Source organism: Carassius gibelio, chromosome A15 (genome assembly GCF_023724105.1).
Source record: "Carassius gibelio isolate Cgi1373 ecotype wild population from Czech Republic chromosome A15, carGib1.2-hapl.c, whole genome shotgun sequence".
Classification (NCBI taxonomy): Eukaryota; Metazoa; Chordata; class Actinopteri; order Cypriniformes; family Cyprinidae; genus Carassius; species Carassius gibelio.
This window is the reverse complement of record NC_068385.1, coordinates 9,215,078-9,240,077: the sequence shown is the minus strand read 5'-3', so window position 1 is coordinate 9,240,077 and position 25,000 is coordinate 9,215,078. Positions and strand designations below refer to the sequence as shown.

The window sequence follows — 25,000 nt, the reverse complement described above, 5'->3', positions numbered from 1 at the left end:
TCTAACTCAACCAGTCAAGAGCTACATTTAGCCTTAGATGTTATATGAATATGGTCCTGAAGCATAGGTTTTATTAGCTGACAATAATAATAAATAAATAAAGATTATAGGCACAAATACAAATGTACTTTTAGAAATTGTTTTGGAAAAAACTTAAATTAAAACTTCTACGAAAACTTGTGTGATATTCCTTTAAAATAATGTTTTAGTATATCATTTTTTAAGTATATTTTACTAAGCAATTTCTTACATAATTTCTTTGAGTTAGACCAAACTTTTATTTTGGTGAGTTGTAGACAGAGTTTCTGTGTTTTTTAATTAACTATTATTAGCTAATAGGAAGTATAGCATATCAAGTATGCTAATACTTGAAGTATAGCATACTCTACTGTGCAATAGTACTATATTTCTTTTGAATGAATTTGTTTGAATTTCTTCAAAGTTACACAAAAATTTTATTTTGACAGGTTGTCCTAAAGACATTGCCGTTTCTGTCAGGCGAATCATTTGAGTCAGTAATGGGGATGGCAAACCATTTGAATCAGTTCGGCAGTTCGGAGCGGGTTAGCGAATCATTTGAGTCAGTTTGGGAGTTCAAAGCGGGTTCGCGAATCATTTGAATCAGTTCGGGAGTTCGTAGCGGGATCGCGAATCATTTGAGTCAGTTTGGGAGTTCAAAGCGGGTTCGCGAATCATTTGAATCAGTTCGGGAGTTCGTAGCGGGTTCGCGAATCATTTGAGTCAGTTCGGGAGTTCGTAGTGGGATCGCGAATCATTTGAGTCAGTTCGGGAGTTCGTAGCGGGTTCGCGAATCATTTGAGTCAGTTCGGGAGTTCGTAGCGGGATCACGAATCACGAAAGATTCGTGCTCGTAAATTTTCTCAGAAAACAGTGCCATGTTATCATTTGTTTTAACTTCTGGCTAAAATATGAATCCATAATCCATAATAACACTTCCTCCAGTGAAAAAGTGCATCTGCTGTTGTGGTATAGAGCTGTTTAAACGCTGCTTGATCTGTGCAGATTTCTCTCCTGATTCAGACCAGAACACTTTTTCACTGGAGGAAGTGTTATTATGGATTATAGACTCTATGTGTTTGAGTTAAAATCATCTTAATGCTGGATGTGTTTCAGGTTTTGTCTTCTCCAGATGTTCACTGATGGACTGGAGTGCTGTGGATTATTGGGATGTTTTTATCAGACTCTCATTCTGACGGCACCCATTCACTGCAGAGCATCCATTGATGAGACACTGATGCAGTGCTACATTTCTACAAACCTGATGAAGAAACAAACTCATCCTGATCTCAGATGAACTGAGAGTGAACACATTCTCATTGTTTGTCTGAACTATTCCTGTAATGATGATCTAATAAAGTCACACAAATCCTAATTCAAATCCACACGAATCACCAACTCTTTATTTTCACTAATTCACTTCTGTTATCAGGTGAATCACCTTTAAAGGAAGCGTTCAGTTTCACACTCACACACACACACACACTTCAGCTTCCCCCACACACACACACACTCACACACACACACACACTCTCTCACACACACATGATGTGAGCGGTGAAAGCCCACACATAAGGCATTCGAGTCGCTCGGCTGCTAGACTCTGACTCACACTCGTCCCACACATTGTCTGTGATGATGATGATGATGATGATGAAAAACACACTTTATATCTCTTTATAAAACAAACAGCTGATGATTAACCATTTCATTGCAGCCTCTGTCTAGTCTTACTCTTTAAATGATGTGTGCTTCACAATATAAAGGAACACCTGCATGACCTACTACAATATGTGCAACATGTCCCATAATGCAATGCGGTCGCCCTGGCCAACTTGACGAATGAACCAGGGGATGACATCAACTGTGTCTAATTAGATGTACTTGTACAAAAAAAATAAAAATAAGAATGTTACATAATCTTATTTCCGACAATGAAACATTGTATTGTAATGAGGAACAACATGTAGCACATTACTGTTTGAAGTCACTGTATGCTGTTCCATTATAACACAGCCCTTGTCCAAATACCCACACTCGCTCTTGACCACTTGTCTGCTTATATGGCATATTTCCTGTATTTGGTCCAAGTGAGCTCTCGTGAGATCACTGCAAAAAGTGTCTCACGATTTATTTTCACAACATGATGCATGATGGGATACACAAAGCCTGGAATCCAAGACAGTGTTGATTAAGTGTGTGTTAAGGGCACTGCACTTTAGGGACAGAAATTGATTATTTGAACAAGGGGACAGGCTCATATTCACTCTAATATAGTTCTGTAGCTCCGCCTGTCGGCCAACGCGTGTAATTTATTTCTTATTATTGTTTATTTATTATCATATTATTATTATAGAGCATTAAATATATACACACATAATTAATAAGGGTGTTTTCTGCATATTATTATTATTAGTATCATCTGTTTTTGATGTGGATTCTCAATACAAAACAATGCAGCGACATCGCTTTTTCCAAGCATGTTACTTTTATCCGCGCTGCTCAGGATGGACCAATCAGAATCGAGAGTGAGGATTCGATGAGGATTTATTTATTTATTAATTTTTTAAGATTCATAAAGAGAGATTCCTTTTGTATGTCAGAAAACAATCATTATTTTTATGTGTTTAAATTATTATACTTATATAAATCATACGAAGGTATTGTGAGGTTTTAGCGCGGTGTTCGCGGCGCGCGCCCCTGAACAATGTGACCGTTGTGTATCATAGCAACCGCCATTAGCGGTATTTGCCGCCCTGAGTGTCGCGTCGCGTCACACAAGTCGCTTGCTGTGGAGTTTCAGCAGCTCATGTGACGCGCCGCCTACGCAATTTACTTACAGACTTTTCTGAGTGTTTCAGAGGGATCTGGAGCAAACTGGCGTTGAGAAACACACCACCCTCCGCGAAAAACAACAACAACCGGAGCGACAAAACCCGCTGAAGTTGTGCCTCAGAAGCGTCTGTAAGTGCGGAGTTCATTCATCTTCACTAGATTAACGTTAACTGTCCGAGAGTTTATCCTCGTGTGTTCAACTGTTTTTCAGTCAATAATTTGAGTTTAACGTTACAGCGAAATTAAGGAATGAGAGTCGAACTCGAGCGAATCTCAGAACGCGATTCTCCTCCGCTCCACAGCCGCGAAAATACTTCAGAAATTGAGTTTTCAGGCCTTATAACAACACATTTCTATAGTCAGTATAGATAACATATCATTTCAGTAACGCTCTGAAATATTCCTCCGCTTAGAAATCACTATTGATTATAAAAATTCTCGCTGTGTAAATGGAAATTCTTTGGTCAAACGTGTGAAAAGATTGTCGGACAGTAACGTTACTTTAGTTCTTCTCTTTGTTGTTTTTCTGTCTGTCAGTTCAATTCAAATTCAAAAATGTCTTTATTGGCATGTCTGTAAAAGATACAATATTGCCAAAGCTTGGAATATATGTGAGGAAACAGAAGCTACACAATAGTCTGACTTTGTCTTTCCGTCTGTTTCTGCATCTCAGTCTCTCTCTGGTGGATCAGTGCTGGGATGTTTATCTCTTTAAATGTTACCCGGTTAATGCTGTGTGTGTGTGTGTGTGTTTTTGAGGGATGTGGTCTCAAACCACGATATTTCACAGGAGTTGTGGGGCAACTAATAGAGTTCTTAAAGAGATACATCACTAATACTGCACTTAATTCGTGCTCTGCATGCACAGCATGATTTAAATTCATTTGATGCTCATAGTAGGGATGTGTGTGTGTGTGTGTGTGTGTGTGTGGAGGGGTTAACTGGTCTTGTGACGAGGCTGGAATGTTAATCAGGTTGATGTTTGTTTGTTGTAAACACTGAAGCTCAGTGGAGCCTGATGTTGTTCAGCGTTTCATGTTTGCCAGCTCTTCCAGTTCCCTGTGAATTTATTAATGATTCATTTTTTTATTTTTCACATCAGCATTTGATAAAACATCAACTAAACTAGCACGAGCACATGATGAGAGACAGACAGGGATCACCATGATGGTCATAAATGATTAGGAGATAGGCCTCAGTGTTTCTCACTGGTTTGATATATCGGGCGACTCGGGCGGCTGTTAATATACTGGGGCGACCCGCCCAATTAAAGTCTATGTGTGGGAAACACTTGTCCTAATTACACAAATCCTTTGCTGATTAACAGAAGTGGTAGAAGCTCTTGTGTTTCAGTTCCAAAACCTACTGACAGCAGTGTTGATGGGTAATAATCCTTGTATATGCCATAACCGAATTGTGTTCTGTATTTACTGGTGCGATATCAAAGACTCAAACATTAATAGTTGAACGTGATCTGAAAATGTGTTCACTCTCAGTTCATCTGAGATCAGGATGAGTTTGTTTCTTCATCAGGTTTGTAGAAATGTAGCACTGCATCAGTGTCTCATCAATGGATGCTCTGCAGTGAATGGGTGCCGTCAATATGAGAGTCTGATAAAAACATCACAATAATCCACAGTCCATCAGAGAACATCTGGAGAAGACAAAACCTGAAACACATCCAGCATTAAGATGATTTTAACTCAAACACATAGAGTCTATAATCCATAATAACACTTCCTCCAGCGGTTTGGACTCTCATTCTGACGGCACCCATTCACTGCGCTTGTGATGGCCTGAAGAAGTCATTCACTGGTTGATGATGTTTGTAAGAGTGTATTCTGCAGTGTTTGCTTGTCCTTACACACGTGTAAACTGAGAGTAGATCATCATCCGTCTCTCTTCAGCGAGTTCTCGAGTTGTTGCTGGTCAAAACTTCACACCGTGTGTGTTTGTGTGACTTTGTAAGCATGTGTCAGTGAGACTTTAACCACAGCTGCGATGCTTGTTCGCTGCTTTCATCCTGTTTCTGTCTAATGTGTCGTTCTGAGCAGAATGTTTTGTAGAGCTGTGAAGTGTTTGACAGTCTTTCGTTACAGAGCGGTTTTATTTCTGGTGGTGTTCAGGATTGAATGTGTTTCTGATGTCGGACATATGCTGTTTCTTCTCAGGCATTATACAGTGGCTTCTGTTGACCTATGTTTCTAGAAAGGCAGGTGTTTTCAAACTGGGAGGTTTTATTTATTTTTCATATTTAATATTTATGTTTTTAGGTCTATCAAAGTTGATACGTTCACTTCAGATATCAATTAAATGTTTAGCATTTTATGTTTAAATTCTGTAAATGTAATATTTCATTCTGCTTTCTACAGACTGATTAGAAATCAAGACATTAATTGCAGTTAGTTTATATATATATATATATATATATATATATATATATATATATATATATATATTTTTTTTTTTTTCTCAGTTATTTTCACACGGGGTCACAACAGATGAGAAATATTTATTTATTTATTTATTTATTTAATAGTTTTTGAATGGTTATATTCAATGGTATTTTTAGGGCTGCCAAAGTTAAAGGTATTAATAAAATATGTCTAACATAATTGTTTTTATGTCTGATTATGCTTTCTACAGATCATAAATTAAGACATTAATTGCTATTTTTTCTCATAATTTGATACTTTTTTGTAAAATAAAATTCTTTGTGTAGAAGGAAAGTTTAATTTTAGTATATTGACAATGTAAAAGCCTATTATCTATTTTTTTGAAAACATTTACTTAAAGAAGTTTTATATATTATGATTTAATTTAAATTTATGATTCCTTTGAACAGTCTCTTGACTCACACAGAGTCTGATGCCTTGGGTTCAACTGTTTGACACTCAGAGGTCAAAGGTCATGAGCTGCACAAACATGATGATCAGTCAGATGCATGGGGGGTGAGACTGAGTCGTAAGTGTGTGTGTGTGTGTGTGTGTCAGCTTTAGTGAGGATTTGAGAGCTTCAGCACTAACGTGAGCTCACAATCCCAAACATGCCGCTTGTTTCACTTCTCACTAACTGCTTCTCACTAACACTTTCCCTCTGGCAGATATGAGAAGAGAGTTTAGAAAGAGAACACCTGTTCAGAAACGAGTTCAATACAAGTGAACCACACAGGGGACAGCTTTCCTGAATAAAGCCATGCAATCAGACATTTACAAGCAAAACTATTCAATTTATTAGAATACAGAATATAGTTTTATGAAATATAAGATAATGAAAAGCCATATTAATATGAACATTAGTTATATATGGGAGAACAAATGTCTTAATTAGCATTTTAAGAATAAGATATTTAAGACTTTTTATGACCTTTAAAGTTACTTGTCGTGTGAAGCAGAGTTCAGATGGATGTTCAGTGGCAGCTTCAGTCTTGTGTTCCTCGTGGTTTTCCTGTTAAAAGTAAACTATACAGATTCAGCAAATCTGACTCATCCACACTCGCTGTTCTCTGATGCAGTGCTCACAGTCTCACGGGAGGTTTGGGACGCTTTGGATCCGATTCATGTGTTTTCATGTTCATGGTGTTGCTGTGTAGAGGTCCACCGATATATCGGGCCGATATTTGTCTTTTTTTTTAATATATAGAGAAGATGCGCAAATAAACGCTGAAAATGAACGTGGATTTGCGCATATTCTCAGTTAACAGCTGCTCTGTGTGAAATCACACACCTGAGGGAATTTACTGCTGATTAGAGAACCGGCTTTACTGACGAGATGCGCTTTAACGATCGGCCGACCGTGATCGGCGTAGCCCTAAGATGCAGCGCTACTGCGATATTCTTTCAAAATATTGCGGAAAAAGAGAATGTGGAGAGGATCTTGTTCTTGTTGATCTGAAAACACTAACAAACTGGAGTTTAGCATCTAATGAAAGCGTTGTACAGTCGGTTCTGTGTTCTGTCTTGAGATCTCGACTGTATTGTTTGCGATTGTGATCGCTGAATAAATGCACTTACTCGACCGCTGATATTTGAATAGAGAAACATAGACTATGGTCATTTGAAATTACTATTATTCAATTTCATAATATTGACAGAGTGTGTGCAAAAGACTTTGGTATACATTTATATATATATATTTATATATATTAGAAATCTCTATGTGCTTCAGCAACTAGCTCCCCATCTGAGAGGGTTTTTAGTGTCAATGGGAACATAGTTTCATGCCACAGAGCTTCTCTTAAAACCGCAGACAGTTGACAGACTTGTGTTCTTAGACTCGTGTTGACATAATGCACTTTCTGTACTTGTTTTGGACTGCTTCAGTGACATATAGGCCTACATGTGGTCATTTTATAAAAAGCACTAAGTGATCACTTGGTCTAGATTTATTTTAACAGCTTAAATTACCTGTTTAATCTAAATTGTTTTTGTTGTTGTTTTTTTTAATGGGCAAAAGAAAATCATGTTTTTTTTATTATTTAAATAAAAAAATTACACTCTTACATCTTGTTTAGACACTGTTTGCCCCTTATCTTCCAGGCCAGCCCGTAACAGTCTTCTGCCCCTTGGTTATCTGATGTTATATGTGAACACCGTTCTAAGCTTAGAGCTTCTGAAAGGGTGTGGCGCAAGTCCAAAAATATTACTGAACTTATTGTGTATCAGTCACTCCTATCTTCTTTCTCTGCTAATGTCTCCACTGCTAAAATGACATACTACCATAACAAAATTAACAATTCATCTAACTCTCGCATGCTTTTTAAAACATTTTCCTCACTTCTTTGTCCTCCTCCTCCTGCTTCATCTCTAATAGCTGACGACTTTGCAACATTTTTCATTAATAAAATTAAACACATTAGTGCACAATTTTCCACACCACAATCCGTCAAGCTCATATCACCAGCAAACTTACACTCATTTACATCCTTCTCTTCACTCTCTGAGGCAGAAGTCTCAAAACTCATTCTTTCTCTTCACCCTACTACTTGCCCGCTTGATCCAATTCCATCTCATCTTCTTCAAGCCATTTTTCCTGAAGTTATACCTGCATTCACTCACATCATCAACACTTCCCTCCACACTGGTGTTTTTCCCTCATCATTTAGACAGGCACGTATAACTCCACTACTTAAGAAACCCAACCTCAACCCATCTCTTTTAGAGAACTACAGACCAGTTTCCCTTCTTCCTTTCATTGCAAAAACACTTGAACGAGCTGTGTTCAACCAAGTCTCTACATTTCTCACACACAACAATCTCCTTGACAGCAACCAATCTGGCTTCAGAAGTGGACATTCAGCTGAGACGGCCTTGCTCTCAGTTGTTGAAGCTCTAAGACTGGCAAGAGCAGAATCCAAATCTTCTGTACTTATCCTGCTTGATCTGTTCGCTGCTTTTGACACGGTTAACCACCAGATCCTCAGCTACTACACTTCAATGGTTTGAGTCTTACCTATCAGATAGGTCTTTCAAAGTATCTTGGAAAGGTGAGGTGTCCAAGTCTCAACATCTAACTACTGGGGTGCCTCAGGGCTCAGTTCTTGGACCACTTCTCTTCTCTGTCTACATGGCATCATTAGGTTCTGTCATTCAGAAACATGGCTTTTCATACCACTGCTATGCTGATGACACTCAACTCTACCTCTCATTCCATCCTGATGATCCGACGGTAGCTATTCGCATCTCAGCTTGTCTAACAGACATTTCTTCCTGGATGATGGACCATCACCTTCAACTCAACCTTGCCAAGACAGAACTGCTTGTGATTCCAGCAAACCCATCGTTTCATCACAATTTCACCATCAAGCTAGGCACATCAACCATAACTCCTTCAAAAACAGCTAGAAGCCTTGGAGTTATGATTGATGATCAGCTGACTTTCTCAGACCACATTGCTAAAACTGTCCGATCCTGCAGATTTGCTTTATTCAACATCAAGAAGATCAAGCCCTTTCTTTCGGATCATGCTGCACAACTCCTTGTTCAAGCTCTTGTTCTGTCCAGGCTGGACTATTGCAATGCTCTCGTGGCAGGTCTTCCAGCCAATTCTATCAAACCTTTACAATTAATCCAGAACGCGGCAGCAAGATACATTTTTAATGAGACAAAAAGAATACACGTCACACCTCTGTTTATCAATTTGCACTGGCTTCCAATAGCTGCTCTCATAAAATTCAAGGCATTGATGTTTGCCTACAAAACTACCACTGGCTCTGCACCCATTTACTTAAATTCATTACTTCAGACTCATGTGCCTCTAGAAGCTTGCGTCCTGCAAGTGAACGTCGCTTGATTGTGCCATTCCAAAGAAGCACAAAGTCACTTTTACAGACTTTTAAGTTAAATGTTCCCTTCTGGTGGAATGACCTCCCCAACTCAATCCGAGCAGCTGAGTCTTTAGCCATCTTCAAGAATCGGCTTAAAACACATCTCTTCCATCTTTATTTGACCCCCACCTAACTTTAACACTCACTATTCTAATTATATTCTTAAAAAAATCTACCTTTTCTAATCTTTTTGTATTCTATTTTTCTTTTAATTTATTATGCAATTATATATGTGTCTGTGTATGTGTAAGGACCTCTAACTAGCTTGCTCTATTCTTTTTTTTTAAATTCTATTCTTATTTTCTTTTTATTTATTATATTAGTTAAAATCCCATGCTACGTGTACTGTGTTAAGCTAACTGAGACTTGTTATAGCACTTATATATCATTGCTCTTTTTGTTGTTTTTGATTGCTTCCACTGTCTTCATCTGTAAGTCGCTTTGGATAAAAGCGTCTGCTAAATGAATAAATGTAAATGTAATTTAAATGCAATGCAAACATATTGAGATATATATATATCGAATATCGTAAAAAATGTTACAATATCGAGATTTATTTTAACTAAAAAAGACAGTAATAAACTAAGAATAGATAAATATCAAGCAGTGACACAATGGAACTGAAATTAGCTGTGTTTGTCAGGTAGTTATAAAAGTAATATTTAGGTACAGTAATACCACAGAAACGGAATCATCTGTTTAATTTTAAAATAACTCTGGTTAGTCTTCAGTATATAAATAAGCAGCAGGTTTATTTTGGTTGCTGTCTCTTTAAGACTCCATGCAGGGATCTAACTGTTTCAAGTGTTGTTACTCTGCTGTTTCGTAGAAATCCACTGTTTACGTGAATACTCATCAAGACAGGCATTTTGACATAATTTTGCATGTATTTGGTCGTTTACACTCAAAGAGGTGCAACACCACTTAATCCTGTAGTCGTGTGTTCTCAGATGTGCTGTATGTGCGTGTGTTTTGGGTGTGGGCTCACAGAAAGAGGTCTCACAGAGAGCACGCAAGTACTGAATCGAGCACTTGAGTGTTTAAAATGGTAAGATTCAGAAGCAGGTGTAAACGATACACTCCTCAGTCTTCCCGAGAGTCTTTCACACTGAACGATTTGCAGGAATTCCCCGCGTTACAAGCACAGAAACTGTGGGAATCAGTAGAATTATGTGCAATTCCCGTAATCCCACGCCAACATTTAAGACCTGTTATATGTGTGCACGCGTGTGTGTAAGTGTGTGAGTGAGTGAGTGTGTGCGAGTGTGAATGTGTGTGTGTGTGTGTGTGTTTGTGAATGTTTGCAACCCTCTACATTGCGAGTGTGAAGGCATATGTGAGTGTGTGTGTGTGTGTTTGAGCGTGTGCGTGTTTAAGTGAGTGTGTGTGTGTGTGTATGTGTCAGGGATGGAAATTAACTTATTTGTCCACCGGTCGCTGTGTGTGGATTTCAAAATCTATCAGCTCAATGTTTTCACCAGAGAGTTTCTTGTTTTTAACCGACAATGTGTAACTGCATGTGAAAGTTAATACTACAAGGTCTACAATACTTAAGCAGTTTATTTAATCTCAAATCTCTATGAAATACTGACATTTTCTCTTTCAGTGATGCTCAGATGCTGTCTATCTAGGCAGCTCACTAGGTTTAGAAACAGCCGTAGCACAACCAACTAGATTTTTTTTTACGATTATTATAAACAGTTTTCATATGCATGAATTATGTTGTAGTGTTAATTTGTTTCTTTTAATGGCAGCAGTGGATAACTGAACAATTATTTGAACTGTCCATTAAACATGTAATTTAATCACAAAGTGTGCAGCTTTTGTCAGTGCAGTGTATCTTTCTGGGCTTCTGGAAGAACATTTCCAGTCGGACACGTCCGGCCCATTTATTGAGATCCGCATGTGTGCTGCAAGATGCAGATGTTTGTCTTGACCTGCAAATGCTTTAGCTGTTAATTGTGATAGCTTAACATATAGCTAAAAGCAGCATATCCTATTGTCAAAAGTGTGTATTACCCTGTTCATTGTTGAGAAGTCCCTTTCACAGTTTAACAGGGTCAAAACCTGTCATCCGGTGATATCTGGACTTTTGACTGGACTCCAGATATGTGCTAAGACCAGTGGTTCTCAACCTCACGACAGTCTGTACAGTAGAAAACCATCACGCCTGTGTGTGTGTGTGTGTGTGTGTACTGAATGTTAGAGAATATCTCTTCATGTCTTTGTATTTTCTCTCATTGAAAAGCTGTTTTACCCACTTCACACACACCCAGCCCATTTCACACTTTAAAGTGTTTGTATTTAACACATGCTCTTCCTGGTAAAATTATACTTTTAAATGAGGAAGCAACTAAAACACAGTTTGATTGTTGTTTATGTGTGTGATACCCAGTTTGAGTCGCTGGAACTGCTTTTAATCATTATTTTTGGAATAAATGTGATTATTAAACCTGTAAAGACCCTCAGAGCTTCACCCAAACAGATGAGTTCAGTATGATATGTGCTGAAGATCTTATTATAGTTCCTGATGCCAGCTAATTATATCATAAGGAGAAGGAAGTGCCTTTTGCTGAAAATAATTTTTGAGTGTTTCATGTAAATCTCCGTTTTATGAAACGTCTGTTGATCTGGAAGTCGGTCATGTGATGATCCTACAAAAGGCTTTCTGAAATGCCTGATTGTGATTCAACAGCTCAGAACTAGCTTCATGTTTCAGCATTTTTAAGTGAGTAGGAGTAGCATAAACAGACACAAACTTGCTGTGAATATTTCAGTGTTGCACCATTAAACGAGTGTTTGGAGTAAAAGAGCATCAGTGAACGTGTGCTATACCTGACAGATGATGAATTAATCATCACAGCGTTTGAGGAACTGCTGTTAAACAGAAAAGCATTGGAGGGGGCATGAGCTGCTTCTGTTTTCATGTGTGTGTGAATGGTGTTTTGTGATGGTGAGGAGTCCAGTGCTCGTCCTGCGATAGGAGCATGAGCGGGTCACTCGTTCCAGCACAGCTTCATTCGATTATAATCATTAACACAGAAGTCTAACATCAAACATTTAGAGATCATGTTTATGAAGACATGGTCTAATAATTAAATCTTATCTGTGCAGGAACAGGAAGTTGCATGCAGGAAATGAGCTTTTTCTGAAATGATGGTGTTGTAGTGATGTGGGCATTGATATTAGTGTGTTTCGCTGCAGAATAAGTCATATTTAATGTAAGATAAATACGTGAGGAGGGGTGCCATATTGGATTTAAAAATAGCTTTTACAGGGTCTGAAAAAGTCTGCATTTACCCTTCCACAAATAAATGTGTAAAAAGGTCCAAGTCGGAGGAGAAGTTTATTTGGTAATGGCATTAAATGTTGCATGAATAAAAAAAAATAAATAAATAAATAAATAAATAAAAATAAATAAAATTAAATAAAATTTAATAAACAAAAAATAAAATAAAAATAAACAAAACAATAAAATAAAATAAAAATAAATAATAATATTAAATATCTTCCTCCATATTTTTGTTTTGTTTTTCCAGTACAAAATAAATAACTAAACATCCTTAAATCAAGACACATTTACTTGAGAAGCATAATGAAGATATATGATTTTTTTTTTTTTTTACCTTTTTTTATTTATTATTATTATTATTAAACCTTCTCAAATCATCCCGACTTGTCTAAAATAAAATCTCTAGATATAAAACAGTTCAAGCATATAAGAATGTTCAAACATTAGACACTCAGTGAAACCATGATAAATCTATCTACAGAAAGAAGTTTGAAGTTCTTCTTCTCCAGGAGCTCTGTTTCTCTCTCCCACATGTGATGTAAATATGAGGAACAGTGACAGCGAGTTTCATGCCTTAGGTTCAGTTTCGGCCAGAGATGGAGACACTCTGGTGTTGTACAGTAAATGCTGAATATGTAGTGAAGTCTTTATAAATTCTGATCTCTCTCTCTCTCTCTCTCTCTCTCTCTCTCCTTATAGACGTTCCGTTTCCGGCGATGGTTCCCTGACCTCGTTGCGTAGAAAAGAAGTCCTGCAGCATTCGCGAGGATCTGGCGGCGTTCCGGTCATGTCCTTCATCCGGCCGGAGAGTTCCCTGTCTGTGGCTGAGTGGCTGAACGCCCTGCGGCTCGACCAGTACTGCTCCGTCTTCCAGGAGGCGGGGCTTGGAACGCTGTGGGAGTGTCATGATCTAAGCTCCGCCCAGCTGCAGCAGATGGGCGTGGCTCTGCCCGGCCACAGGAAGCGTATCCTCGGCAGCCTGCACAAGCTCCTCCCCTCGGCGGGGGGGATGGAGGAGGACGAGGAGCGTGTGGAGGAGAGGCCCGTCGCCCAAAAAAGAACCAAATTCAGAAAGACTGCAGACGAGGGGACGACGGAAAACAGCGACGCAGGTAGACGTCGACCTCCCATCCCACCTCGGGTCATGCCCAATCGACCCCCCGTTCCCTTCACGCCCGGGTCGGTAACAATGGCGAGCGCTCCTGAGCCTATCAGCATCCCCGAACAAAAGGAAACGCCCACACCTGCCGGCCGATCCAAGCCCATCCCAACTCCGAGGCCACGCCCAGAACACCTGTCTCTTAAAGGGCCGGCGCAGCAGCTCCAGACGAGCGAGAGGAAACCGTCTCCTGTGTCTCCATCTTCATCCTCCTCCTCATCGGAGTGCTTCCACCTGTATGAACAGTGTTCGTCTCCCGCTCAGGGAGAAGCGGGGATTCCTCCTCTTCCTCCTAAGAGCTACACGGTGGGCGTGTCTAGAGAGCCCAGAGATGTCCCGTACATGCCCCCCGTTCCACCTCCCCGGGTCTCCTGCAGCACGACTGTGAGTCCCATGAGCACGTCATCAGGAAGCCCGCCCACATTCAGGTACAGGACACACTTTATCTGTCTGGTGTAGTGTACTGTATTTACTACAGCTGCAGTGTTTAGTATGTGTACTACATAGTGCACACAGTACGCATGCTGAATTTATTTCTGTTTTCATATAGCCGATTTTAATCATTTAAACCATTAACTTAAAAAAAGTAACTATTAATACTTTATAAATAAATGTAGCTTTTTTTCTGTGAATATTTGTGACAACATTGAACATTTTAATTTTATATACAATCTAGTGCTGTCAAATGATTAATCACGATTAATCGCATCCAAAATAAGTTTTTGTTTACATAATATATGAGTGTGTACTTTCTATATTTATTATGTATATAAAAATATTCACAATTTATATTTTGAAAATATTTACATGTTTATATATTTATATTATTATATTTAATATTGTATATAAATATATTTAATATATAAACAACATTTTTCTTAAATATATACATGCATGTGTTTGTATTTATATATAAATAATAAATATACACAGTATACACTCTGTAAAAAACTTGTATTAATCATTTGATAGTACTAATACAATCATTTAAAATATACATCTATTGCATCTTTTTTAACGAAATACAAATATTTAAATTGTAGCTATAATAAAACCTTGTTTTAATGACATTTATTCAAATATTAAATAAGGAAGATAATAATATAACGAATATGTAATATTCTGCATACATTTATCAAAATGTTATACTTTGTGTTTCTTTGTTCAAGACTTCTTAAACATCTCTATTGGTTAAATAAATGAGAAAAGCAACGTTGCTCTTTGATCACTCGTCACGCTAGAAATGGAAGGGGAAGTTAAGTGCATTGCATTGTGGGATACATCACCTCACTGCACATTTGAGCTGATCGTCCGGGTGTCCCATGCATACTAAGCACATTGTGTTATTGTAAAACACAGCGAACATTCATGACTCAATGCTTTTACACAATGCTCTTGCACAAACCGTGGTGTTTGTGTTTCCTGTGCGCTGACTCGAGGTCACGGAGTCACGAGGCCTGCTGACCGTCACACGGGTCAAACTGACCACAGCATGAGTCACAGCTGGACACTGCCCTCTGGTGAACAGACAGGTGCAGCCGATTATATCGGAAAACCTTCTAGAAAATACAATTGAATAAGTGTTAATTTGAATGATTTCTACATTTTATAATTTCGTATAAAAGTCTTTAGTGCTTGCTGTGATCTGTAGAAGTTCTGCATGTGAGCACTAGATGTCAGCAGATCTCCTCTGATCAAACTGTGTCCTTTACTCAAACCAAAAGTGACCCACAATGCTGTGCATGACGCTGTCGCCTCCACACGCGCACACACACACACACACACACAAGCATCTTGAATTGAGTTTTAGTGATCTTCCAGAAAGATAGTTTACTGTCAGCATGTGAATTCATGGTTATCAGATTTATTGCCAAAAAGTAATAATGATAATATTCTCAATGCAATAACGCATCTGTACACTTTACTTTTGAGTTTGTTTGTAGATTATCATTCTGATTATACTGTGATGTGTTTATATAAAATAAAATAATTTAAAAAAATACAATTCATTATTTATAATAAGAATTATGCATATTATAAGAATTATACAAATATAATAATAATAATAATATATATTTATAATTACTATTATAATTATATAATAGTTTTTTTATTTTGATGTATTTTTAATGTAAAATATATTTTTAAATTACTATTAAAGGTTGTAATAATTATTTTTTATATTATTATAATATTTTCCACATTACACTTAATGACTTCTTTCATTACAATAATGATAATTTTGAAGAAAAATATTTTAGAGTGCAATTAAATAAATGCTTGCATGATTTTTTTTATTAATCAAAATTTGTAATAATATTATAAATAAATATAGTTTATTTAATATAAAAAAAATGTTTGCTACACAGTGCACAAAAGCAGATAGGTGTAGTTTGGCTGTTGTTGTAGTGCTGAAGCAGATCACTGGGTTCAGTCGAGCGTTTGTGAACAGGAGGCAGATTTCAGGAAGCTCTTTGTTTTGTCTGAAGGTCTCCGCACAGTTTTCCACTTCCGCCTGACTTCTGAGTGACTGGTTTGGGTCTCGTTCTCGACGGGGTTCTCCAGCTCGGTTTCTTTCACACTTGTTTAGCGGACAGCTTTCGCTCATCTCTCTCTCCTCCTGAGCTTCATCAGTGTGTTTGATGGGGTTTCAGTCACTCTTCAGTCTCTAATGGCCTTGTTTGACGTGTTTGAGCAGGTAAGTGGAAGTGTGTGTTTTAAACAATCCTTTCAGTCTGTGTGTTCAGTGCTGTTGTCTTACTCTGGCGTGTGTTTGCTGTAAATGTGAGTCTCAGTGCAGGGATGTTGTGCAGTTTTAACTGTGTTTCTGAAGCATCACTTGTGGAAGTGCACTCTCTCTGCAGTATTGACTAGTTTCTCGAGTCCTTCAGACACTCACTTTCGTTTCCGATGGCATCACAGCTGTATTTATAAGCTGATGCTCTGCACTGTAAAACCACAGCTTCGTCTTTCTGGTGGTTTGTATTCGTATTGTTCCTGCGTTTCTCTCTTGATTGGCTCCTTTGGGATGAGGATCTGCTTGAATCTGTCGAATCTGCTAGTAGTATGGGTTGATTGATACAGGTTTGGGTTAAAGACAGCCAACGCAGTCAGAACGCTGGGGTTTCACAATCACAGGTGAACGGGTGAAACTGCAGTCATCTCAGTCAGTCTGTGCTCTATAAATGTGTTTGTATGCGTGCGTGGATCATAGTCTTTATTTTTATATCAAACCGTGCATTATTAGCACATCTCATGCTTGTTATCACCTGCTTGAGATGCATCGCTGCATTGGAGAAATGATCGGACGAAAGCAGATGTTTGTAGTTGATGGACCATCCTGGTTTCCATTGTTAGCCATTGGTCAATAAATGGTGATATTTCACTTTCCAGCGTTTGAGTCGGAGGCAAAGTAGGAGTTTAACACTGATGTTGTGTGTGTGTGTGTGAGCGCTAGTGAAGGCTTCATTCAGAAGGCAGTATTTAGCAGCTCTTTTGTGTTTTAGGACTGATGGTCAGTTGTTCTGCTGGTCACAGGAAGCAGCATTGTTTGACCGTCCACATGGGCCTGATCTCTCACACACACGAGGAAATGTGTTTCTAGTCTGATAAATGTTTCACAAACGCTGTTCAAGCACTGAAATAAACCTGTGAATTCCTGTAGTCTGTGTTAAAGTAGGGTGAATGTCAGAATGTTGCCTTATACTGTCTGTTGTGTTCAGAATTTATACTGTACAGTTATACTACTGGCCAAGGCTCTTCTGCTCCTTTATTTGATCACAAATACAATCAAAATAGTGAAATATTATTAGAATTTCAAATAGCTGTTTTCTATGTCAATCTCTGTTCAAATTTAATTTATTTCTGTGATCAAAGCTGGAATTTCATCATCGTTACTTATATATATATATATATATATATCTTCAGTGTCACATATTTTTGTTGAAGTTGTGGTACGTTATCATCCAAAAATTAGATTTATAAAAAAATAAATGAATACTTTTATTCATCAAGGATGCATTACATTTATTAAAGGTGACCGTAAAGACATTTATAAAATATTTATATTTCTAAACTAATGCTGTTCTTCTGAACTTTCTGTTCATCTGTAAATCCTGAAAAATATAACGCATCACAGTTTCCACAGAAATATTGAGCAGCACAACTGTGTTCAACACTGATAATAATCAGAAATGTTTCTTGAGCAGTAAATCATCATATTATTCTGATTTCTGAAGATCATGTGACACTGAAGACTGGAGGAATGATGCTGGAAATACAGCGGAGCATCACAGAAATAAATTACACTTTAACACAGATTCACACAGAAAACAGATGTTTTACATTAGAATAATATTATACTATTTTTTATACTTTTTTTTTTTCTCTTTTTCCAAATGTTTGACTGATTGTATGGATATGATGTAATGGTCACACATAATTGTTTGTGATCATGTGCAGTAAGAGCAGAAACATGAGGTCCATGACAGTTTTATGTTGACTTCACCTGTACAGGTGTGTTAGATGATCACTATCTGCTCTCATGAAACCTGTTGTGTGAGGTGCTCCTGAACTCACAGATGTACCACGACACACACCTCACACACACACACACACACACACACCGTCAGCGTCAGAATGGAGCCGAGTAATGATGAAGCTTGCTCTGTCTGTTCCTCCAGCTCTCCTGCAGATGACCCCTTCGACACGGATCGAGTCCCAGACGTCCCGCCGCGAAAGACCAGACCCTCGGCGGAGAAGGAGAGCTCAGAGAGAGACGTCAGAAACCGTGAGTAGAGCAAGAAAGTGACATGACTTTAACCTCCTCAGCAGACGCTCACATTAAACTAACAAAACCATAATAATCACCGGTTCAAGAGCGTGATGTGTGTTTGGGACAGGTGCTGGTTTCTTTCATGTTTTGCTGAAACAAGAAGTTGACATTTCAAAGAGCTTGTTCCACTTTTTTAAGTAGGCAGTAGGCTTTAGTTTGCATCTTATCTGTGAACATGATTGACAGCTTAGGAATCAGGGGGCGGGGCTTCCAATCAGGGGGAGGGGCTTCCTAGAGCAGGGGTTTTCAAAGTCCAAAAGAAGTCCAATAAAGCGCATCATAAAGAGTGCTCCTCACGGTGAATAAAGGTTTGCTCTGGTCAGTTACTGATAACATCTATAACACTTTGTGAGTGGTCAGCGACGCTGAGAACACTGTAACAACATCCTGCAAACACCCAGAACACCCTAGAAACCGCCCAGAAACCACCTCCTGATTGCCGCAATGATTAAGTGCAGTCGGAGCCAGAAGGTCATTACTCACGATTTATTATCATTGTTCTCGACGAGTTTCTCTGTGTAAACCACCTGAGCTGCAGTCTCGTCAGACCAGTTTTCAGCTGTGTGTGTGTGTGTGTGTGTGTGTGCGCGCCTGTTACTGCGTGTCTGTGTGTGTCTGGCATGTGTCTGCATGTAATGCTGTGTGTGTGTGTGTAATTGGCTGACTATGCCTCTTTTTCTTTTAAAGAAAAATACAGCTACATTTGGTCTTAATATGGAATTTTTGTCTTTTTAACCCAATTTAGTATAAAAGCGTCTTATTATTGACAGTTTTATCAAATAACGAGTCGATAAGATGTTAAAAAATCAGATTTTTCTTCCAGTTCCTCCAGCATTTGTAAGGTCGAGTCTCTCGCATTGCATTGTGGGATACAAAAATGTTGAAATGGATCTGTTTCTCTGTATCTCTCACTGTTTTCCCTCTTTCTGTGCATCATGACTTCCTGCAGAGTTGGATTCGGATGAAAGTTCAGCTGAATATGACGAGTGCGAGCCCAGCGGAGACGCTAAACTCATAGACATGGCCAGCAAGGTGCGTCCAGAGCCTTTTATTCCCAACACATCACAACTGTTCACTAGGATCAGACGCAGTGTGATTGACAGCTCTCTCCTCCAATAGATGTCCTTGGTGGTTCCCAAGGCAAGGAAAGCCCGTTACAGCAGCCTGTGCAGCGACGACGAGCTGCTGGAGGACGACACCAACTGTTACGAATCAGTGTCCGAGAAGTGAGTGGCTTTTATTGTTCTGCTGATTACACAGATGTGTACGTTCCCGAATTGTTATTGTACAGTTAGTTTCATGTCGAGAAATTCATGTCATGTTGAAATCTGATAATGTAACACTAACTCTCTCTCTCTCTCTCTCTCTCTCTCTCTCTCTCTCTCTCTCTCTCTCTCTCTCTCTCTCTATCAGACGGAGTTCATGGATCGAAGATTTCGGTTCGATCTCTGGCTCTCAGAACAGCATCTACCTGCCGAACACAGGTCATGTCAGTGCTCCGCCCCCTCGGGAAGACCCCGCCTCCACCAGCGTCCCCATCATTAAAATGGGCTGGCTGTACAAGAATCCTCCTCAGGGGTGCGTTTGGGTTTTGATTTCACACCGACTTTAGAACACTACAGGCTTTAAACTTTTGAACCGGTTCTTTAAGTGATTCATTTGAACGAACTGATTCACTGAATCAGAATTCCCAGCCATAAGTATTTATCACTTATCTGAGACTATTAGACAAATCTATTTTATTTCTAAATATTGATTTTGATTTGGTCTTCCAGATTCAGAACAGCAGCGATTCTGTTAGCTAAACCCATATTTGTATAATTTATTAAAATATTTATTTAATATTTATTAAATACAGACCAGCAAAAAAGCTGTGAGATGTCAATGCCAAAAATAAAGATGTTTCTAAATGTAGAATAATTTGGGGTATAAGCAAAAAGGAGAAATCTGAAGCTACAGTTTCTGTGTTTATACCTGAGCTTTTCCTTACGATGGACTCATTTTTAATTATGATATTTATTATTTATTATTATTATTATTTTTTCGTGTTCACAGTTTCATTGAATGTTCACATGAATAATCATTTAATCTAAAGGATGAGAAATGTATTTATCTGCATGTGAAATCACAAAAGTAAAAAAACGATTATCTTTTGTAAAGCTTCTTTATAAATGAAATAGAATTATTTATTGTGGTAATAAATGTGATTCTACAAATTCTGTTGATGGAGATTAACATCTGCTGACAGATGTGTGTGTGTGTGTGTGTGTGTGTGTGTGTGTGTGTGTGTGTGTGTGTGTGTGTGTGTGTGTGTGTGTGTGTGTGTGTGTGTGCGCGTGTGTGTGTGTGTGCGTGTGTGTGTGCAGGTCTCTGATCTACCAGCACCGCTGGGTCAAACTGGACGCTGAATACCTGAGATACTTCGACACTGAGAAGGTGATTCTGATTGGTGAAAGGGTTAAAGTCACGTTTGTACAGTCACACTCTCTGTGGCATGTGAAAAAAGACCTGATGTTCATCAGTGCTGAACGAATGCGTCTCACCACACGTTTCCTTTAACATCCGCTGCTGATGTGTCGATTACACGCCTCTGTGTGTGTGTGTGTGTGTGTGTGTGTGTGTGCAGGACGTCTACTCGAAGAGGATCATCCCAACGCTGTCCATCACCAGTGTGGTCAACGTTGGAGAGCAGAAGTTTGAAGTGGTGACGCACAATCGCACTTTCCTGTTTCGGGCCGAGAGCGACTGTGAGTGTACAGACTGTGTGTGTGTGTGTGTGTGTGTGTTTAAAGCAAATGAGAGACACACTGATGATCAGTGAGGTTTTGTGGTCTGGTGAAGCTAAAGCTAATGTGAACGTCTGACCTCACAACACAAATACACATGCAGAAAACACACTGTTCAGCACAAACAAATAAATAAGAATAAAAAAACAAAAAAACAAATAAAATCACATTTTCTTTCTTTATTTTACTTAAAAACATTTTTTGTTATTTTTTATTATAATTATTAATTTATTTAATTTATAAAAAAGTAATAAATAATATATTTAATTTTATTACATTTTTATTTTTAAATAATAGCCTATATTTAAAATATAATTTATAAATAATATAATACAAACAATATTTAATGTACAAGTGTTTATTTTGTTAGTTCTTTTGTAATTATTATGATTATTTTATTTTAAATGTTTATTATAAACAGTATACAGTATTATATAATACAGTATAATATACAGTATTATCACGGTATTGAAATTTTGTTTTAAAAAAGTGGTCATAATACAGTATAACAGGTTAAATAACTTTTCTTATAACAGAAATAACTAAACATTTAAAACAATAAAGCAATACAGAAAAAATTACATTAAAGTGCAGAAGAACTATAAAGCCCACTAGGTATCACTTTACAATAAGAGCTCATTAATTAACCTTAGTTAATGCATTTACATTCAAGGCAAGGCAAGTTTATTTACAGCACGTTTCACAATGGTAATTCAAAAAGAAAGTAAAAAAAAAAAAGTCATGAAGAAAAATAATCACAAAAATAAAACAAGCAATTTAAGAACTTGAAAATGATTTAAAAATTGACTTAAAATGAATTTAAGACAGTTTAAAAATAGAAAATGATTTTGCCTAAAATACAGTGCAATGCATAAAATATATCAATCAGTTCGGACGTCTCATGGTGCTCATTCAATAAGTGCACAGCTAAACAATGAGCAATAGCTACATTTACTATAGAAGTTATTAATAACAAGTCTTTAGTTCCTGTTAGCTCATTAAATAACACAGCTAATGTTTGCAACTAATGTTTTCATTGGCAGTGTATGTTAACTAATGAAGCCATAATGTAATGTGTGAATGAAAAATAAAAGATCACTTTCAAACGATATCTAGGGCACTCGTAGTCCAGATTAAAAAATAAATAAAAAATGAATGTTTGAAGATAAATAGTCTAAGTCTAAATATTTCAGTAGTTGGCACTGTAATAAACACCATAGGGAAAACACAAATCTGAATGGTTATTAAAATTATTTAGAAAGTAACAGCTGCTTTATTTACAGGTTTAAAGGGTAACGGCTGCAGTTTAGCGCCATCTGCTGAACTTTTTTACAATTTTTTTTAATTTTTTTTACATATTTACGTGTGTGTCTCACTAGTGCTGACCACTGATTAAAATATTAATTAATTTAAATAATTAAGTGTTCTTTTATATTGCAATAATTTCACATTCTATCTTGAAATCAATGTAGATATAACATTGATTGTAACATAAATAAATATAATAGCCTAAAAACAGTATATTTTTAATAATTGTTTGTTTATGACTGATGGCGAGCATCACTGACACTAAACTACTGATGTCTCTATTAATGAGTTTTTTCCTAATATTTAACCATTGACTTGCCATTCAACATTACAGTATGATACAGAGCTGTCCGTTTTAACATTACTGTAATAACACGTGTGTGTGTGTGTGTGTGTGTGTGTGTGTCAGTGGAGCGGAGCGAGTGGGTGTCGGTGTTGAAGAGCTGTGTGGGGGTCTCCCACGCTCGCACCAGTCTGGACGTGACCTTTAACCCCTGCGTGAGCTCCGAGATGAAGGGTTACCTGGAGCTGCGCGGCCTGCGCTCCAAACTCTACACCGTGGTGTGTGCAGATAAAGTCTTCCTCTACAAGAACACTGAGGTGAACTGTCAATCAATAACTCTGACTCTAGTCACACTACTGACCTCAATACAGACTTCAGCAGTGTAAAAATACTTATTATAGCACCAGAACGCCGGCCGCATCAGCGTGTGTAACATTCATTTCTGTGAATCAGCGCATTAAGTGAATTTATTTGTGTATATATATAGTTAAACTACATGACAATTGGAAATGTTTCCTTGGCTGGAATAAGATCTGTTTTTATTTAATTTCAGTTAACATTAACATACTTGTGTTGTTTTATCTCTGTAAACTTCAATGTTAGCGACGAATTAGAAGCTGCTGCTTGTCATTTCCTGTCACTGAATGATGTGGCCGACGTTTGCTCGTGTGTGTGTGTGTGTGTGTGTGGTAAGAGTGAAGCATGACCCTAAGTGACGCCCGTATATACAGATGCAGAATATACAATAGTGTAATAGTAATTGTATTAATCAGTGTTATATTACATTATTTAAAACTGCATTTGTGTGTATGTGAATGCATTCTAGATTAGGAATGCTAGTCTAATGTGATAAACATTGTAATGTATAGGAATGTGCACGTGTGTGTGTGTGTGTGCAGGATTATCGTCTGGGGATCGGCATCACCTCGATTGATATGAATGTTGGTAATGTGAAGGAAGTGGATCGGAGAGCGTTCGATCTGACCACACCGTATCGTATATTCAGGTGAGACTTTCATGTGTTCATTCACGTTTACGTTCAAGATTACTTTCCGTCCATCATGCATTCATTCACTTTTTCTGCTCTCTTCCTCCAAATCAAGTGTGTGTGTGTGTGTGTGTGTGTGTGTTCTGGCTCCGTCTCACATCTGTTGTGGTTTTGTATATTTGACTCGTCTGCTGTGTGTTTTCCTCTCTCTTGTGCTGCTCAGTGAATCTGAAGGTCAGATGTGTGTGAAATGCATTAGTTTGTATTTTAGTTCAAAACCCAGCGAAGCTTATTCACAAAAACCTGCAAGTACAACATTTGAATTAGATGTAACACGAGTATTAAAAACCGAGACAAAAAAACTGCAATTAGAAGTGAATTTATATAAATATGTCACTAAAATAACCAAAACTAAACCTGAAAATGGAATAAAAAACATAATAAAATTATTAAAACTTAATTACAATTAAATTGAACTGTAAATATAAAAATAAAAGTTCATTCAAAATATTAATTAATTCTAGAGTTTCTCTTGGTCTTACGAAGTTATAATTTACTTTTAAGAGCAGAAAGTCAAGGTATTAAATGTTTCATGTACTGTAAAAAAAATTTCTGTCTTGTTTTCCAGTACAAATATCTAATTAAATCAAGATACATTTAAAAAAACATTCTGAAAAAAAATAAAATAAAAATAAAATTAGTTTATAATTAAAACCAGAACAAATATCTGCCAAAGGAGTCAGAAAAATAATCGTATTTTCCCTTTAAAAATATATTTCTCCTGACCGCAACGGAAGAAATTTGTTCTGTTTTTATCATAAACTCATTACAATTTGTTACATTTCTTTGTGAGCCCTTCCATGTTCTTTACTTGGTCTTTAAGAGGTGTTTAAAAGCCTGTGTGTGTGTAGTTTCGTCGCAGATACGGATCAGCTGAAGGATCAGTGGGTGGAGGCCATGCGTAACTCCATCGCTGAGGCCTTGTCCAATTACGAAGTGGCTGAGCGGATCTGGGCGGAGCCGTCCAATCAGATGTGTGCTGACTGCAGCGCTGCCAAACCTGAGTGGGCCGCCATCAACCTGTGCGTGGTTTTCTGCAAGCGATGCGCAGGTAACGACCAATCATGAGGAATTATCACGAAGTATATTATTATTGAATACAGCCTTACGAC

The 25,000-nt window shown here is 37.7% G+C and overlaps 1 protein-coding gene across 7 annotated transcripts in view; it reads left to right on the top strand.

Annotated features, from left to right (window-relative positions):
- Positions 1-2,770: 2,770 nt before the first annotated feature.
- LOC128029099 (arf-GAP with Rho-GAP domain, ANK repeat and PH domain-containing protein 1) overlaps positions 2,771-25,000 on the top strand; it is a 39,527-nt gene continuing 17,297 nt past the window's right edge. For 3 of the 7 annotated variants that reach the window (XM_052616631.1, XM_052616632.1, XM_052616630.1), the window contains exons 1-11: positions 2,800-2,982; positions 13,170-14,057; positions 18,312-18,418; positions 19,413-19,495; positions 19,583-19,689; positions 19,877-20,041; positions 20,830-20,899; positions 21,090-21,210; positions 22,967-23,157; positions 23,740-23,846; positions 24,740-24,939. In XM_052616631.1, the coding sequence (XP_052472591.1) occupies positions 13,258-14,057; positions 18,312-18,418; positions 19,413-19,495; positions 19,583-19,689; positions 19,877-20,041; positions 20,830-20,899; positions 21,090-21,210; positions 22,967-23,157; positions 23,740-23,846; positions 24,740-24,939 (1,951 nt within the window). In that variant the 5' untranslated portion in view covers positions 2,800-2,982; positions 13,170-13,257. Of the gene's footprint in view, positions 2,983-13,169; positions 14,058-16,175; positions 16,328-18,311; positions 18,419-19,412; positions 19,496-19,582; positions 19,690-19,876; positions 20,042-20,829; positions 20,900-21,089; positions 21,211-22,966; positions 23,158-23,739; positions 23,847-24,739; positions 24,940-25,000 lie in introns of those variants that run through there. The other 4 variants (XM_052616628.1, XM_052616629.1, XM_052616626.1 and 1 more) reach the window with 3 other exon arrangements.